General features: G+C 51.2%; 1 protein-coding gene across 2 annotated transcripts; it reads right to left on the minus strand.

Annotated features, from left to right (window-relative positions):
- Positions 1 to 71: 71 nt before the first annotated feature.
- DHRS12 (dehydrogenase/reductase 12) lies at positions 72 to 16,320 on the minus strand. Of its 2 annotated transcripts, none has more exons than XM_032971917.2 (11): positions 16,204 to 16,320; positions 14,371 to 14,446; positions 8,087 to 8,220; positions 7,397 to 7,479; positions 6,721 to 6,816; positions 5,369 to 5,450; positions 4,022 to 4,086; positions 3,372 to 3,476; positions 2,896 to 2,986; positions 2,293 to 2,430; positions 72 to 1,918 (listed from the first exon to the last, which is right to left on the minus strand). In XM_032971917.2, exons 2-11 carry the CDS (start codon positions 14,424 to 14,426, stop codon positions 1,800 to 1,802), a joined length of 969 nt encoding a protein of 322 aa, XP_032827808.1. In that variant the 5' UTR covers positions 14,427 to 14,446; positions 16,204 to 16,320; the 3' UTR covers positions 72 to 1,799. The 2 variants fall into 2 exon arrangements, with proteins under 2 accessions (XP_032827808.1, XP_075930504.1); XM_076074389.1 differs by lacking the exon at positions 16,204 to 16,320 and adding an exon at positions 16,089 to 16,176.
- Positions 16,321 to 17,679: the final 1,359 nt, after the last annotated feature.

Raw genomic sequence — 17,679 nt, forward strand, 5'->3', positions numbered from 1 at the left:
CCCCCACCTGTGAGAGTTCCTCCTTTCACTGCATTCAGGAAAAAAAGGTTCCAGTGTCAAATGTGCAACAATACCATTTAAAGTCACTTTATAAGAGGTCACACATTTTTGTTACATCAGTGCCGGTAAATTACAGAATGAGCAAAGTCGTTTCGTATGTTTTACAAACACATTCTGCTTTTTGTGTTTAGTTTGTTGTCCTTCCCCCGCACCTCCGATGAGCACCGGTTGGCTACGTACGGTGCTTTAAGAAGTTCGACATAAATACACATTCTCCCCAATGCAAAACACCCAAACCTGACAGTTCGCATGCAGTGCGGTCAATTGACATTTTTAAAAATGCTAAGAGTAACTGAGAAAGAGCTGTAGATTTACCTGGCTAATACGGAGCGTTCCGAGTCCAATTCCGCTTGCAATTGTTCAGGCCCCAGTTCGTTTAAGGACTACATTCTCACCCGGTACTACGATAGTCGGACTCCCACCAGCCATCCGTGCAGTTGAATCCCTGCCGCTGTTCAAGTCCACGCTCAAGTCCTTCCCTTTTCTCCCCTCCTTGGCTGACTGCGTCTCCCTCCCTGTAGAATGGCCGGGACGCACCGTAGCTGGCCTGATGGCCGCCGAAAAATAAACGTTCTGGCTCAAGTGGCTTTGCAGTTGAGGGTCAATAAAGTTAGTACCACTTTGTGGCGAAGTCAACAGTGGCTGTGCTCTAAGGGAGATTCGTCCCTGGCATAGCAATGTGGAATTTCCTGCAGTGGTTCAGTGCTGTGAACAGGAGCCGAAGCACTCCATCAAATTGCTCGCTGACCCTTTTACCGTTACTCCACAGCGACTTGAGATGAGCTTGCATTTAGACGCCACGTCAAATCCACCACAATTCATACAAAACTCGCCCACAATGCGTTGCAGATAACATTTGCCCGAGCATTGCCTACACTTATGTTCGGGCTGACATTCATGTCCTCCCATCATCACCGTAAAAATGTTGGGGAGTTTCTGCACCATCCCCCGTTAGAATTGGGTGCCGTGGTGGCACTGGTTGGTGAACTGTGACGAGAACCTGGAAAGCAACTCATAATTATGAATAATATTGGTCGCGAAAGCCTGCTACGTTTAAACTGGAAAGCAAGCGTTTGACTTTTAGCCACGTCCAACATCAGCGGGGGGGGGGGGGGGGGGGGGGGGGGTGCGAGCGGAGCAGAGTCCTCGGCACCCCGTTCACCAAGTGACGGGCGTGGTGAAGTACGGCCAAACCACCCCCATCGCCGACACAGCGTGCGGAGGCTTTCATCCAGAAGCGGGATTCACAAAAGGCCGTAAAATTTGAATTTACTGAATAAATAGGTTTAACGTACGGATGGATGTTTGAAATGACATGTCATGACAATATTCTTAGTTCTTTCGGTAAAGTCACGTTGAAGGGAAACAACAAAATAATAAAATATATATAACAATAAGAACTAAGAATATGAATTACTGCAGTCACGAAAGCTTTTAAATCAAAAATGTCATGACAAGTTCCAAATAGTTTGCTGCCTCTGCATAGGAATGCTGTACAATACCCACACTGCCTCGCTTTCATTTCAACGGCTACTGAACTGTTCTCAATAACACAAATGACGGCAATATTTGCTTACAAAAAACAAGAGCGGTACACAGGTCAGTCGGCCTCAAATTATCCCCAACATCGTAATTTACCAAAATATAAAAAGCCCCTCTAATTTCGCTCCAATCGAGGATACGTCCCAAGTCGTGAATCTGGCAGAATCGGCGACGATCTTCCAAATTCTTCGGACGCCTCACGCGGGGACCTTGAATCGCGCGGCGATTTCTTCGAGTTTTCCCATGAGCCTCTGCGCTTCGGCGTCAGAGGAGCGAGTCCAGGCCAGCGGGAGATGCGTCGCCACAGCCTTGCGATCTGGGGGTGACGCCACACCGACTCAATGCACAGTCGCTGGCAGGAACAGCCTCTTTGCCATCGCGATGGTACCACCATCGCGTTACATTCCACTCCCCAAGTATCGCCGTTCGCCTTCGCGGTCTACGGAGACCGGGAGGGAAGTGGGCGACCTTGAGCGACAACTCTGAGGAGCGCGGTTGGTCTACGTACGGTGCAAAAGAAGTTCGACAATACACGCGCGCAAGTCACGCGCAGTCGCACCCGAAATAAGTTTTCATAAGCGAACACCAATCGCGACAGCTGCCAAAACCTACGTTTGCCAACATCGGGCTTAGGGAAAGACGAGGTCCCGTGACGTCGCAACTGGGGCCCTCCTGCTCTCGCGCCCTTACCCTGGAAGAAGAGGCCGCTAGGGTGGGCTCGAGCGGCGGGGGACAGCGCCAGCCACACCGCCGTGTCGGCGCCCTGCTCCTCCGTGCGCAGCCGCCCCTTCATGCGCCGGTGGAATTCCGGCATGGCCGTGCGCACCGCTGCACAGAGACATAACGCCGCCGGCACCGTCGCCGTTTAGCCTCGCAGGCTGCGGGGGGACGGGGCACTGTTAGCGAGCGCCTCTTAAGGCCGGTATCCTGGAATTGCCCTTGTACTGCTCCGGTCAAGGCGGGGGCCAAATGAGGATTTGCATAACGCCAGGTGAAGTGTGGGTTGCGTGTCTCTCTTGTGTTACCGTTGGTACCTAAGTCCAGCATAACGGGTGGGTTGTGCGTGTCTCTTGTGTTACAGGTGGTACCCAAGTCCAGCGTAACGGGTGGGTTGTGTGTCTCTTTTGTGTTACCGGTGGTACCTAAGTTCAACAACGGGTGGGTTGTGCGTGTCTCTCGTGTGTTACCGGTGGTACCTAAGTCCAGCGTAACGGGTGGGTTGTGCGTGTCTCGTGTTACCGGTGGTACCTAAGTCCAGCATAACGGGTGATTTGTGCGTGTCTCTTGTGTTACCGGGTGTGTCTGCCCATCCCGGGTGCATGCTGGAGAAGTGAACGCCTCTGTGCTGCGCTGCCCACTGCTCGGTCATCGCCACTTGCTGCCGCTGCTCGCGATCGCGTTCCGAACGACAAACAAAGAGATTGTTGGGTTTAGGCCACGCAATGACCCGGCGTCAAGGCCCTACCACCACCGGGACACAGACACATTTGTCACGTGTGCAACAAGCGTCGAACACTTCCTGGATTTTACTCTCGACTTTTCTGGATCTTCTCCTGAAGACACGAGGCATAATTTCGAGTAAGCCGTCATATCCAATCGCTCAAATTTGGTAACGAAAATTGCTCTTTGACTGACCGGTGAGCCGAGACAATATGATGTTTTATTATATTTCACCATCCCGCGCTGGACAGCGTGGCGAGGTATAGCTACAAAACCGAGAGCGGACAGGACACGCGAGAAGGGAATTGTAGAGCGGTCATCGCGCTGACCTTGTTCTGGGAGTAGACCATGGTGCCGTCAAACGGACCTCGCTCCACCTGGAGGTCATCGGGGTCAAGCTTCTGCACCAGCATCCCGCCCGACGACACCGTCACCTGCACACGTGCGCACACACGTGTCGTGACGGGTACTGCAAGATCCGACCGTGGCCGTCCGGTGCTCGCTGAGCTGCGTTGGCTTCCGGTCGCCGAACGGATACGTTATGATATGGTCGCGCTCATTACACACATTTTGGCTGCTGGGCCATCGATCAAAGACGGCGGTCACCGCATCGCGCGGCGCTTTCAGATGCGCTTCTGCGGCCGTCTGGAACGCTCTTCCGTCCGATATTAGGAAGCCACTGGAGCTATGCATTTTAAAATCTAGATTGAAAACTCAGTTCTCTCGAACTGCTTTTTGTGTTTAGTTCGTTGTCTTTCCCCACACCTTTGATTAGCACGGTTGGCTATGTACAGTGCTAAGTAAGTAAAAAAAGATACGGTCTACATAGACTTGAAATATTGTTTGCGATGTTTACATACTGCCCAGATACTCATTTGAGGCCATATCCAAAACTGTTCCTGGGCCCACAATGCACCGCGGCGGTCCCCACGCAATGACCTTGCACCCCCCCCCCCCCGTCGCGCCTCACGGTTCGTACCACTCGAGCGTCGTCGCCGCTCTTCTCCAGCAGGGGCAAGAAGGCCGTGGTGAGGATGTAGGTGCCTGATTAAATCGACAGCAAGGGGTGGGGGAAAAAAACAGAAATAAATCGAATCAAATCACGCACACGGACGGGGGTCCGGTCATGATTTTTCCCCAACGCGACGTCGTCAAGCTTCAAGGTGCGCGACGAGGTGACGCCGCCCGTAACGTGGGATGACGTTGGGGCAGCGGCCGCGGCCCCAATGCTGCCTGCAGTCCAGCGCTGTGGAGGCAGCAGCGAGGGTTGGTGGTTCACCGCGCGCAGATGTCGCGTGGAACTGTCTTAGCGTGAGCGTCGAGGAGCCCGTACACTTGCTGTGGAACCCACCTGTTCCATCTGTATGGGGTAGGTCGTTGTCCCCACGCACGCATGGGTTTTCTCCTCCCACGTGCATATTAATTTGCCGATAACACCTTAATACGTAGAGGGCCGCAGAGCTTTGGGAGGAATTTGGCACTGGCTCCCCGCTACCTGGCTGCTGCTGTTGCTGCCTTCCACCTTGTCTGTGGTTCCCTCTCGCACCTCTTGAGACGTCCCCGCGTCTCGCTCGACGAGAGCGAGGAGCGAACGCAGTGGCAGCGGACGCGGGGCGTGACAAGTGAAGTTATGACGACGTCGTCGTAATAATCGTCAACTTGCAACGCGGCTCTTTGGCGGTGGCACGGCGTCACGAGTCGACGATTATTATGACGGCAAGACGAGACCCGGCAACGAGCGGCCGCCAGTTCTCAAACGTGTCACGGCGCCGATTTTAAAACACGCTCGCTGCAGTTCGCCGAGCGGACCCGCCGCTTGAAAGTCGTCCGTCCCGGCCGCAAGCAACCGGTTGCGCAACGGCTCCGCAACCCGGTTGCGCAACGGCTCCGCAACCCGGTTGCGAGACGCGCCCGCGTACAAGGAGATTCGGTCGCGCCCAACCAAGAGACCGCCCAGGTTGGAACCCGTCTTCGGAAAAAGAAATGGAACCGAGGCGGGGTGACGCGCCCCGTTAACGCACCGTGTCGATGTCGAGATGTTTGCCGCGGCTGCGTTGGCAGCTGGGCACAAGCACAGCGCTCGCAAGATAACTCGACGCGTTCATCGACATTTCTGTGGCCTTCAAAAGGAGCGGGTTTGTAAACTTATATTTTTTAATTCGCCAGGTAAGGCAGCACTGAGCTATACAGCTCAAATATACAACAGGCGTAAGGGTTGGGATCGAACCCACGACCTCCTGTATACCAGGCGAGGGAGTCAACATCTGTGAGAAAGCAGAGGGGTAATTTCCCAAAGGCCACAGAGGCTTTGACTATAGTGCCTTACCCAGTGTGTTTGTGGCAAAGCTTTTCTCAAGTCCGTCCGCGGTGAGCTCCCTCTGGTTCACCATGCAGCCAGCGTTGTTCACCTACGGGCAGAGAGTGCGTGTGCTCATTAGTGGAGAGAGAGACACTACCTGGAGTTCCCTCCCTCTTGTGCGCTGTGGTGGTGGCGGTGGTGATAGTGATGGTGGCGATGGTGGTGTTGATGGTGGTGGCGGCGATGGTGGTGGTGTTGATGGTGGTGGCGGCGATGGTGGTGGTGTTGATGGTGGCGATGATGGCGGTGATGGCAGTGGGTTTCCTCCCCGGCACGAACCGTTTAATCTTATCCACACCGCGCGCAACCACCGCAACCTGCAGGTGGCAACACTTCCCCCGTTCCGCTCTGCTCGGTCCCGGCCCTTGGCCAACACCCGGGCGAAGCTGGACGGGAACCTTTCGGCGGAACGATGCGGCGCGACCGAAGCACCACGTCGCTCGCTCTTGCCGCCGCCGCTGCCAGCGGTTTGCCAAAAGGCCAAACCGCTCGGCGTGTCGGTGCGGGCGGCGGCTTGACCGGCTCGGCCACGCCGGGCGAGGGCGGGGGGCCTTTCAGCCGCGGCGTTGCGTGGCCTCACGCCGGTGGAGACTTCAGTTTGTTTGGTCGTCGTGTTCAAACGGGGGGTGCCGCAGCAGTCTTCCTTCCGCCGTTTTGGGACAGATGAAGAGTTTTATTGTTTAAAGACCACTCGTAGTGCGATCATCTTCGGCTGCACTCGTTAGCAAGGTGCCGAATTTGGGAAATGGACTGCACAGGCAAGCGTTGCTTGATAAAAACAATGATACAAACGCGAAAATCCATTTAGCGAAGCCACGTCCCGCCACCCCGCTAGTGAGCAGCCGCCACCAGCCACCGCCGACGTCAACGCCTTCGCCGTAGTTCTTCGTGTATCTTTCTTTTTATATATATAAAAAAAAATGTTGGACCAGGTAAGACCCCCACTGAGCTATCATAGCTCTTTTTCAGAAGCCAGTTGGCCATCACAAATGGTAGCCCAACGAAGTGGGCTTATCATCATCACCATCGTCATCATCGTCGTCATCGTCATCATCACCGTGGCGTGGAAAATTACCGCAGCCAAATACTCTAAACCGCATGTCGATTCTAAATGTGGCGAGAAGAACCGGAGGAACCGTAGGAAAATCGTGACCACGGGCAGAGAGAGAGACATGCAAACAGCAAATATACAGGTGTCAGGGTCGGGGTAGAACCCACGATCTCGTGTATACCAGGCGAGGTAGTTAACATCTCGTCACCGTGGCGTATATGTCAAGGACTCGCTCCTCCTCCACCTCCCCCCGCCCCCCCCTCCTCACCAGGACGTTGAGCGTCTCGTTCTCCTTCTTGAAGTTTTCCGCAAACTCCCAGACCTTGCTTGGGTCGGACATGTCCAGCAGGTGCACGAACACGTTCTGCCGCGAGACGGGAGAACGGACGATTTGGCGGAAAGTCTCTAAAACGCTACGCGATTAGCATGCTGCACGTTTTCGGTCATCTTATTAATATATATTTTACACGGGTCAATGGTCAGGGCAGGTGAATAGCTCATTAGCAATGACACAGGGCCCTGTTTTTAGTCTGGCAAGAATTCACCCCCGACTTGACTGCCCTGAAAACGAGCCAAGCAGACGCTGTGTGACCGACGGACGCACGGACAAATTATGCCGCTTGCAATGTACACAAAAAAGCACGGATATTAGTTTTATTTCATCACGTTTGCTGAGAGCAATCCCGGAGGCTCACGACGCCCAGGCGTGCCAGAAACGAACAGCAGACAAAGGGTCGATACGTTTATTGAACTGAGCAAAGGTGTAAGAACTTGGGGAAAGACAGGGATGGGGAGGGAATTGCAAGGTAATGAACCAGCGCTCTTGATTGGGGGGGGGGGGGGAGAAACCCATCACAAAAAGGTTGAGAGCCACTGCTCCGATACAATACTGCTAGTGGACAAGGCATCGGGGGTCACGCAGTTCAGAGGTCAAAGGTGGGCACCTGGTTGCCGCTCTCCTTCACGATGTCTTCGCGCGCTTGCTCGGCTCGCTCGCGGTTACGACACACGAGGTGCACGGCTCCGCCTGCTCCGCACACAAAGGCAAAGATCCCCGTATAGCCTCAGCAGACTTTTGAGGCAAGTGCTGTTAGCGAGTAGCACCGATGAAGGCCGGCACGGTACACGAGCGTGAGGGTGGCCATCACCCTCCCGAGTGGCGATGTTTTACAAACCGCGCCAGGTACTCGTTGAAGGCTGAGTCGACCGAGGGGAGACCCAGCACCGGTTACAATAATCATCACTGGTGTTGGCCGTGAGCGAGAATCGAACTCGGGCCGCCAGGTTCATAGTGCAGCACGCTAACCGCGACACTACCACTAGCAACTCGCACGCACTGGTGCAACAACAACATTGTGCATTAGTGATGTCTCAAGAGCACGGAGTCACATGGTAAGAGAGGCAGGGAGCAACTTACCCACCAACTCACAAATTCACTCACCCACCCACTCACTGACTGACTCGCCCATCGTATCACCCACTCATATTCACTCGCCTACCCATTCACGTTGTCACTCAATCATCCACTCACCCGCTCAAGCACACACTTCCCGTGACTCCCCCGTGATCTCCCCGTGCACCCCCCCCTCCTCGTGACCGGCCCCCCACCCTCCCCTCCGTGACCTCCCGCCGACCTCTCTTGGCCATGTGGAGGGCGGTCGCCTTGCCGATGCCGCTGTTGGCCCCCGTCACCATGAAGGAGCGGCCGCTCGCGTCCACCTCCAAATCCTGGGCCCGGAAGCTCTTGGCGGCCGCTTCGTAGCCGCCCCTGCCAGGGCGGGGTGGGAGGGGGGGGTCACAGACCGTGGTCAGCGTGGGCCCCAACGCGCCGACGTGTGGCAGCCTCCAGTTTGCTGATCCGCTGCTGGATGAGAGCGTGCCCAGGCCACACGTGTCGCGGGGGTCACGGGGGGCCATGATCGTAAACCCGTGACGCTGATCGGTACGGATCGGTGAAAGCGAAGGGGGCAGATCAGATGTGGGAGGGGGGGGGCATAGAGGTACAGCACAACTAAGCAAGAGAAAAAGTGGCATCTATATATATAAAAGCCTTAGTTTTTTCGGTAAAGTCACGTTGAAGAGAAACAACAAAATAATAAAATATATATATAACAATAAAAAAATTTCTCACGACGTTTCGACCATAACTCAAACGGTCATCTTCAGGTGTGTCGGTTTGCATAAATTTATTTTTAAACGGCGCATTTATTTATATATATATAAAAAAGACGTTAGTGTCACGCGCAGCGATTTGGCAGTTTACCCAGGACTAGTCCATCTATATTTTGAAAAGAGGAGGGGGGAGACGAAATTTTAAAATGTATGCTGTCTGAAAGCCAATGTAAGCGTGAACAATCAATTAAGAACTGAAATGGTTTATCAAATCTTTCCAATGATTGCTAAGATAGAATCCACCTTCTCGGTTGAAATTGTCTCTGTGCTTGTATATGTGGATAGCCTCATGAACGAATCTCTCATGGAAGCCAGATAGCTTACAAAGAACCTCTGTCTTGGAAAAGTCAATGGCATGTGAGCCTACTGAATTAGAACAATGATCTGCTACGGCCGAGGTGTTGGTCCTACCGTGTTTAAGGTCTGCTTTGTGTTCACGAATGCGGTCCGAGACATGGCGTTTGGTTTCTCCAATGTAACTACTACCACAGAGGCAACTTAGTTTGTAGACACCAGGGTATTGTATGTCCGGAATCACATCTTTTACAGACGGAACCAGATCATGGATTTTATGTAATGTGTTGAAACGGACCTGGATCTTGTGTTTATTCAAGATTTTGGAGATCTTTTTTGTGATCCCAGCAATGTAGGGTAAAGTGATGGTTTTGAAAGGCTCCTCAAGAGGGTTCTTCTTCATGGTTTGAGTGATAGCTTTGCGGATTGTATAGTCGGAGTAACCATTAGCCCTAAGAGCTTGGTGTACGTGCTTGAGTTCACTGCTTATGTGTTCCTGGTCGGATATGCATTGGGCTCTATGATACAGAGTCTTGATGAGAGAATTCTTCTGTGATGGATGGTGGTGGGAATCCGGTTTCAGATAAGCATCCGTATGGGTAGCTTTCCTGTAGACAGAGTGGCTCATTGAACCATCAGGTCTCTTTTTAATTAGGACATCCAAAAAAGGTATCTTGCCATCTATTTCGACTTCCATGGTAAATCTGATGGCTGGGTGTATGGAATTGATGTGGTCGAAGAATTGGTCTAGAGCAGGCCGGCCATGTGGCCAGATGACAAAAGTGTCATCCACGTACCTCTTCCATAAGGTTGGGCGCAGAGTGGCAGTCTGGATGGCGTCAGTCTCAAATTTCTCCATGAAAATGTTAGCTATAACTGGAGAAAGGGGGGAGCCCATTGGGGTGCCCTCAGTTTGTTTGTAGAAAGTTCCATTCCAAGTGAAGTATGTATTGGTTAAACAGTGTCTCACCAGGGGGGGTACCTCAGTGTTTAGTCCTTGATGAACCAAGTCTTCAATGATTGCAATGGTGTCAGGTACAGGAACCTTGGTGAATAAGGAAACTACATCAAAACTGACAAGCAGGTCGTCTGGGGACAGGGAAATACCCTTGATTGTTGATACCAGGTGAGTAGAATTTTGTACCGCAGAGGTGGTCTTTCCAGTGAACGGACGCAGGATTTCAGACAAAAAACGAGCTAGTTTGTAGGTGGGGGAGCTGATAGTAGAGACTATGGGACGAAGAGGTGTATCAACTTTATGTATTTTTGGTAAGCCGTATAATCTTGGTGGCCTGGCAGCAGAAGGTTTCAACGAAAACTGTTTAGATTGATCAATTAATGCGGTTGAATCAGAAATTATTTTGTTGGTTTGTGTGACGAGGCTGTTGGTGGGATCTCTTTTTATTTTTGTATAACTACCAAACCGACACACCTGAAGATGACCGTTTGAGTTATGGTCGAAACGTCGTGAGAATTTTTTTTTATTGTTTTATATACATTTTATTATTTTGTTGTTTCTCTTCAACGTGACTTTACCGAAAAAACTAAGAATATGAATTACTGCAGTCACGAAAGCTTTAAATCAAAATTTAATCGCCTCTACGGGGAGGGTTTTTCACGTAACTTTAAGATCCTTCAACAAACTCCGGGATAAGAAAGCTCAGCTGATCGAGTCTCTCACCTTCCTGAAGAGATGCCGTGACTCTGGGGTAATACCAATCGCATTTACACTGACCTCTGCTGCTGTAACTTCTTCTAATGCGAAACGAATTATTTTCAAAACTAGCTTAGCTCTTATCTCAGAAAAAATCAGACTTATACGCACAGAACTAGATCAGTTAGACAAGACACTCTACAAATCACACTTATCATTGACGGCAATAATGTCCACATCGGATTGGGAACATGTAGACAATATGACTGCCTCTTCAGCTGCTACTATGTCGACCAAATGTAAGGAAAACCTGATTTCCAAATTTAACCTCCTCTTCAACAAAAGACCGGACCCACACACCAAAAAGTTAGACGTTAATAAAGTCGTAATTAATCGCAGTAACAGTTCTATTTCCGATGGTCTGAAATCCGTTTTAGCTAAAGGTCTAAACTTTGCAGTCACACCTAAACACATACCAGTTAATGATATAATTGCCCAAGTAGACGTTGCTCTCAGGGGCCTGGGTCACATCGCTGCAGACGTAGCAAGACCTGAAATCGCTGCAACCCTCAAAAACGCTAAGATGCCAGCTAGCAACCTCAGCAAAGATGAGCGTTTTGAATTATATAAATTAAAAAAGAGGAATGATATTGTAGTTCTCTCAGCTGACAAAGGCAATGCTACTGTCATCATGGATAAAATAGAATACAACAACAAAATTAAAGAATTACTCGACGATGGTAGTTATACAAAAATAAAAAGAGATCCCACCAACAGCCTCGTCACACAAACCAACAAAATAATTTCTGATTCAACCGCATTAATTGATCAATCTAAACAGTTTTCGTTGAAACCTTCTGCTGCCAGGCCACCAAGATTATACGGCTTACCAAAAATACATAAAGTTGATACACCTCTTTGTCCCATAGTCTCTACTATCAGCTCCCCCACCTACAAACTAGCTCGTTTTTTGTCTGAAATCCTGCGTCCTTTCACTGGAAAGACCACCTCTGCGGTACAAAATTCTACTCACCTGGTATCAACAATCAAGGGTATTTCCCTGTCCCCAGACGACCTGCTTGTCAGTTTTGATGTAGTTTCCTTATTCACCAAGGTTCCTGTACCTGACACCATTGCAATCATTGAAGACTTGGTTCATCAAGGACTAAACACTGAGGTACCCCCCCTGGTGAGACACTGTTTAACCAATACATACTTCACTTGGAATGGAACTTTCTACAAACTGAGGGCACCCCAATGGGCTCCCCCCTTTCTCCAGTTATAGCTAACATTTTCATGGAGAAATTTGAGACTGACGCCATCCAGACTGCCACTCTGCGCCCAACCTTATGGAAGAGGTACGTGGATGACACTTTTGTCATCTGGCCACATGGCCGGCCTGCTCTAGACCAATTCTTCGACCACATCAATTCCATACACCCAGCCATCAGATTTACCATGGAAGTCGAAATAGATGGCAAGATACCTTTTTTGGATGTCCTAATTAAAAAGAGACCTGATGGTTCAATGAGCCACTCTGTCTACAGGAAAGCTACCCATACGGATGCTTATCTGAAACCGGATTCCCACCACCATCCATCACAGAAGAATTCTCTCATCAAGACTCTGTATCATAGAGCCCAATGCATATCCGACCAGGAACACATAAGCAGTGAACTCAAGCACGTACACCAAGCTCTTAGGGCTAATGGTTACTCCGACTATACAATCCGCAAAGCTATCACTCAAACCATGAAGAAGAACCCTCTTGAGGAGCCTTTCAAAACCATCACTTTACCCTACATTGCTGGGATCACAAAAAAGATCTCCAAAATCTTGAATAAACACAAGATCCAGGTCCGTTTCAACACATTACATAAAATCCGTGATCTGGTTCCGTCTGTAAAAGATGTGATTCCGGACATACAATACCCTGGTGTCTACAAACTAAGTTGCCTCTGTGGTAGTAGTTACATTGGAGAAACCAAACGCCATGTCTCGGACCGCATTCGTGAACACAAAGCAGACCTTAAACACGGTAGGACCAACACCTCGGCCGTAGCAGATCATTGTTCTAATTCAGTAGGCTCACATGCCATTGACTTTTCCAAGACAGAGGTTCTTTGTAAGCCATCTGGCTTCCATGAGAGATTCGTTCATGAGGCTATCCACATATACAAGCACAGAGACAATTTCAACCGAGAAGGTGGATTCTATCTTAGCAATCATTGCAAAGATTTGATAAACCATTTCAGTTCTTAATTGATTGTTCACGCTTACATTGGCTTTCAGACAGCATACATTTTAAAAATTTCGTCTCCCCCCTCCTCTTTTCAAAATATAGATGGACTAGTCCTGGGTAAACTGCCAAATCGCTGCGCGTGACACTAACGTCTTTTTAATATATATATAAATAAATGCGCCGTTTAAAAATAAATTTATGCAAACCGACACACCTGAAGATGACCGTTTGAGTTATGGTCGAAGCGTCGTGAGAATTTTTTATTGTTTTATATATATTTTATTATTTTGTTGTTTCTCTTCAACGTGACTTTACCGAAAAAACTAAGAATATGAATTACTGCAGTCACGAAAGCTTTAAATCAAAATATATAAAAGCCATCGATCATTACATATGTTAGATCAGCAATTGGAAAGATACCTAATTCTCTTCCTTTGTTTCTGTGTCCCTTTCCGTACGGCTATCTCTGTGTGTCTCTGTGTCTCTGTGTTTGTCTCTCTCCATCTCTCTCTTTTCATGTATTTTGAATTGTCAGTCTCCTTCTGTGTCCTCAGCATCTCTGTCCGTGTCTCCTGATCACTGTGTGTCCCTCTCTGTGTATCTCCATGTGTCACCGTGCGTGGGCAGCGGTAGTGTCGTGGTTAGCGCTACGCTGCTCTACGAACCCGACGTCCCGAGTTCAATTCTCGCTCGCAGCCGTCACCAGTGGCGATTTTCTGAACCAGTCCTGGACCTCCCCCTAGGTCGACTGAGCCCCAAATGAGTACCTGCTGCGATGTGTAAACACGGCGAATGGGGAGACAAAAGCGGCCGGGCGAGGCGCTGGCCACCCCACTCCCTCGTGTGCCGTGCCCGGCCTTCATAAGTGCTACTTGCTCACAGCACTTGTCCCAAATGTCCGTTTCGGTTATATGGGGGATCCTTGTCTTGTATCCATCTCTGGCTCTGTCGAGTGGAGCGAGCGAGCGCCCATAGGCGGAGTTTGACTTCTATATTTGGGGGGGGGGGGGGGGGGGGCTGGTGCGGGTTCATGTAATTCATTTATTGTAAACTACTAAAAATAAATTAATAAAGGCGTCAAGTTTGACAGGGGCGTTGACCCCCCCGTGCACCCCCCCTCTCCCAAACCTCGTCCATGTGAGCACCGTTTGATTTTCATTCCTTTGTAAAATAATTATCTCTGCGCAAACGAGCAGGTATTGATGCTCATCTCTATTGGCGGTCCCTGAACCGGTGATACTAATTCCACATTTATATGACGAGGTTTCAGTCTATTCACGTCATCGGTTTTTACACTTTACCGCAAAGCGTTAACGATTTTATCCACTACGGAATCAATCATGACTTTTCGGGAATAAAACTCAAACATAAATTATGAAAAAAACGAATAACACTGCGGCCTTAAAATGAAAAGTATACAATAGGCAACGTTTCGGGGAATGGCCCATGAAGTAAAAAATTTAAACCTGTACATGACAAGAAAACACATCACGTAAAATTAAATATGACAATTTAACAAATGAAGACTCCGAATAACCCAAAAGAGTGACACTCACTTTGTGTACTCCTGCAGCCCTTTCATGAACCAGATGGAGTTCCGATAGAGAGACATGGCAAAGATGTGTGTTGTATCTGGCAGACAAAAAAAACAAGTGGCATCAGTTGGTAAACACAAACGGGCGGTGGTCGGTTACGTCAACTAACGTCAGCGACTATACTCGGGACAGACTACAACTGACAAGATAAACGAATGCCCATCGGCTGATAATGAGAAACGGAGTGGCCATAGCCCAGCATTGTCAAACGGAGTGGCCATAGACCAGCATTGACAAACCGAGTGGCCATAGACCAGCATTGTCTAACGGAGTGGCCATAAGCCAGCATTGTCAAACGGAGTGGCCAAAGGCCAGCATTGACAAACGGAGTGGCCATAGACCAGCATTGTCAAACCCAGTGGCCATAGACCAGCATTGTCAAACCCAGTGGCCATAGACCAGCATTGACAAACGGAGTGGCCATAGACCAGCATTGACAAACGGAGTGGCCATAGACCAGCATTGACAAACGGAGTGGCCATAGGCCAGCATTGACAAACCGAGTGGCCATAAGCCAGCATTGTCTAACGAAGTGGCCAAGGGCCAGCATTGTCAAACGGAGTGGCCATAGACCAGCATTGTCAAACAGAGTGGCCATAGACCAGCATTGACAAACGGAGTGGCCATAGGCCAGCATTGTCTAACGGAGTGGCCATAGGCCAGCATTGACAAACGGAGTGGCCATAGGCCAGCATTGACAAACGGAGTGGCCATAGGCCAGCATTGACAAATGGAGTGGCCATGGACCAGCACTGTCAAACGGAGTGGCCATGGACCAGCACTGTCAAACGGAACGGAGTGGCCATAGACCAGCATTGACAAACCGAGTGGCCATAGCCCAGCATTGTCAAACCCAGTGGCCATAGACCAGCATTGTCAAACGGAGTGGCCATAGGCCAGCATTGACAAACGGAGTGGCCATAGGCCAGCATTGTCTAACGGAGTGGCCATAGGCCAGCATTGTCAAACCCAGTGGCCATAGACCAGCATTGTCAAACGGAGTGGCCATAGGCCAGCATTGACAAACGGAGTGGCCATGACTTTAGCATAGTTTCTCTGAGTTTGCAATTTAAAGCAGTGCGAATTAAGAGCGAGAGGAACTTTTTTCGTAAATTCGATGCAACTGCCCACTGCTGTTAAACTCGAGTAAGTTGTCGGCTTCACGGAGGCGAGCGTTGTTAGCGAGCACTTCGTAACCTCGCTAAAAACGGCAATAAAGTGATTGTGATGTGAAACTAGTCTTCGGTGTGAAGCTGCGTGTATACGTGTTGTCGCGATTGATGCTGTGGAAATAATTCACCATCATTGACATCACTCCCATTGATTAGAACCGCCATCAACAACATCACCGCCACGAGCATAATCATTATTAGCCGTACCACCACCGCCATCAACAACAACCTCCGTTCGCCACGGCGCTTGTGCCAGGTTAGGTGCACCATCATCACCACCACACCACAAAGACCCCCCCCCCCCCGTATAGCCTTAACAGACTGTTGGGGCAAGTGCTGTTAGCGAACACCTATGAAGGCCGGCACGGCACACGAGGGGGTGGGTGGCCAGCACCACGCCCAGCCGCCTTCGTTTCCCCAGTAGCGATGTTTACACGCAGCACCAGGTACTCATTTGAGGCTGAGTCGACCTAGGGGAGGCCCAGAACCGGTTAATATAATCGTCACCGGTGTCGGCCGCGAGCGGGAATCGAATCCGGGTGGCCAGGTTCGTAGCGCAGCATGGCGCTAACCGCTACACCACCGCTCCCCACACACCGACAGACACAGACAGCTCACTCACCACCCCCAGCACCGACACACGCGTGTTGTTGCTGTTATGACACAAGCCAGCCCCCACCCCAGACACGTGGCCGCAGCTGTCGCAGTGCAAAATGCCTGGGAGGCCGATTCGCGTCTCGGTCTCCCGACAGCCAAACTCGCTCAGCCGCCCCACCCCCAGCCCGTGCACACAACACGAGTCCCATTGAGCGGGTGTGACACACTCAGAGGGCACGTGTGTGAGACACACTCAGGGGCACGTGTGTGAGACACACTCAGGGGCACGTGTGGGACACGCTCAGGGGCACGTGTGGGACACGCTCAGGGGGCACGTGTGTGACACGCTCAGGGGCACGTGTGAGACACTCAGGGGCACGTGTGACACACTCAGGGGCATGCGTGGGACACGCTCAGGGGGCACGTGTGACACACTCAGGGGCACGTGTGGGACACGCTCAGGGGCACGTGTGGGACACGCTCAGGGGCACGTGTGGGACACGCTCAGGGGCACGTGTGGGACACGCTCAGGGGCACGTGTGGGACACGCTCAGGGGGCACGTGTGTGACACTCAGGGGCACGTGTGGGACACTCAGGGGCACGTGTGACACACTCAGGGTCACGTGCTGGACACTCAGGGGCACGTGTGGGACACTCAGGGGCACGTGTGACACACTCAGGGTCACGTGCTGGACACTCAGGGGCACGTGTGAGACACACTCAGAGGCACGTGTGGGAGACACACTCAGGGGCACGTGTGTGACACACTCAGGGGCACGTGTGTGACACACTCAGGGGCACGTGTGACACACTCAGAGGCACGTGTGGGAGAGACACTCAGGGGCACGTGTGTGACACACTCAGGGGCACGTGTGTGACACACTCAGAGGCACGTGTGACACACTCAGGGGCACGTGTGGGAGACACACTCAGGGGCACGTGTGACACACTCAGGGGCACGTGTGACACACTCAGGGGCACGTGTGACACACTCAGGGGCACGTGTGACACACTCAGGGGCACGTGTGACACTCTCAGGGGCACGTGTGACACTCTCAGGGGCACGTGTGACACTCAGGGGCACGTGTGGGACACTCAGGGACACGTGTGGGACACTCAGGGGCACGTGTGTGGGACACTCAGCGGCACGTGTGGGTCACACTCAGGGGCACGTGTGGGTCACACTCAGGGGGATGTGTGGGTCACACTCAGGGGCACGTGTGGGTCACACTCAGGGGCACGTGTGGGACACTCAGGGGCACGTGTGACACACTCAGGGGCACGCACGGGAGTAAATTGGTGGGTCACGAGGACTGGAGTTTGTGCAAACCCTGGCGTCACGGATATATTACACGAATATATCTCGCCACAAATGAACCACAATACCTCGTTGACACACTCAGGGAGCATAAACCATCACGCGAACTCCGGTCATCCCCACAGCGGCTTTTGGCTGGGCCATCGAACAAAGACGGTCACCGCATCATCGTGCACTTTCAG

Source organism: Petromyzon marinus, chromosome 47 (genome assembly GCF_048934315.1).
Source record: "Petromyzon marinus isolate PM22_M1 ecotype Great Lakes invasive population chromosome 47, UKy_Petmar_22M1.pri1.0, whole genome shotgun sequence".
In the NCBI taxonomy this organism is placed as follows: domain Eukaryota; kingdom Metazoa; phylum Chordata; class Hyperoartia; order Petromyzontiformes; family Petromyzontidae; genus Petromyzon; species Petromyzon marinus.

What these genes read in the sequence shown, in the direction of transcription:
- DHRS12 (XM_032971917.2), bottom strand. Translation starts at nt 14,426, where the DNA reads ATGTCTCTCTATCGGAACTCCATCTGGTTCATGAAAGGGCTGCAGGAG. An exon ending in TGAAGGAGAGCGGCAACCAG is followed by an intron (nt 6,817 to 7,396) that starts GTGCCCACCTTT and finishes GTCTCGCGGCAG; the next exon opens with AACGTGTTCGTGCACCTGCT. An exon ending in TGGTCTACTCCCAGAACAAG is followed by an intron (nt 2,987 to 3,371) that starts GTCAGCGCGATG and finishes GATCGCGAGCAG; the next exon opens with CGGCAGCAAGTGGCGATGAC.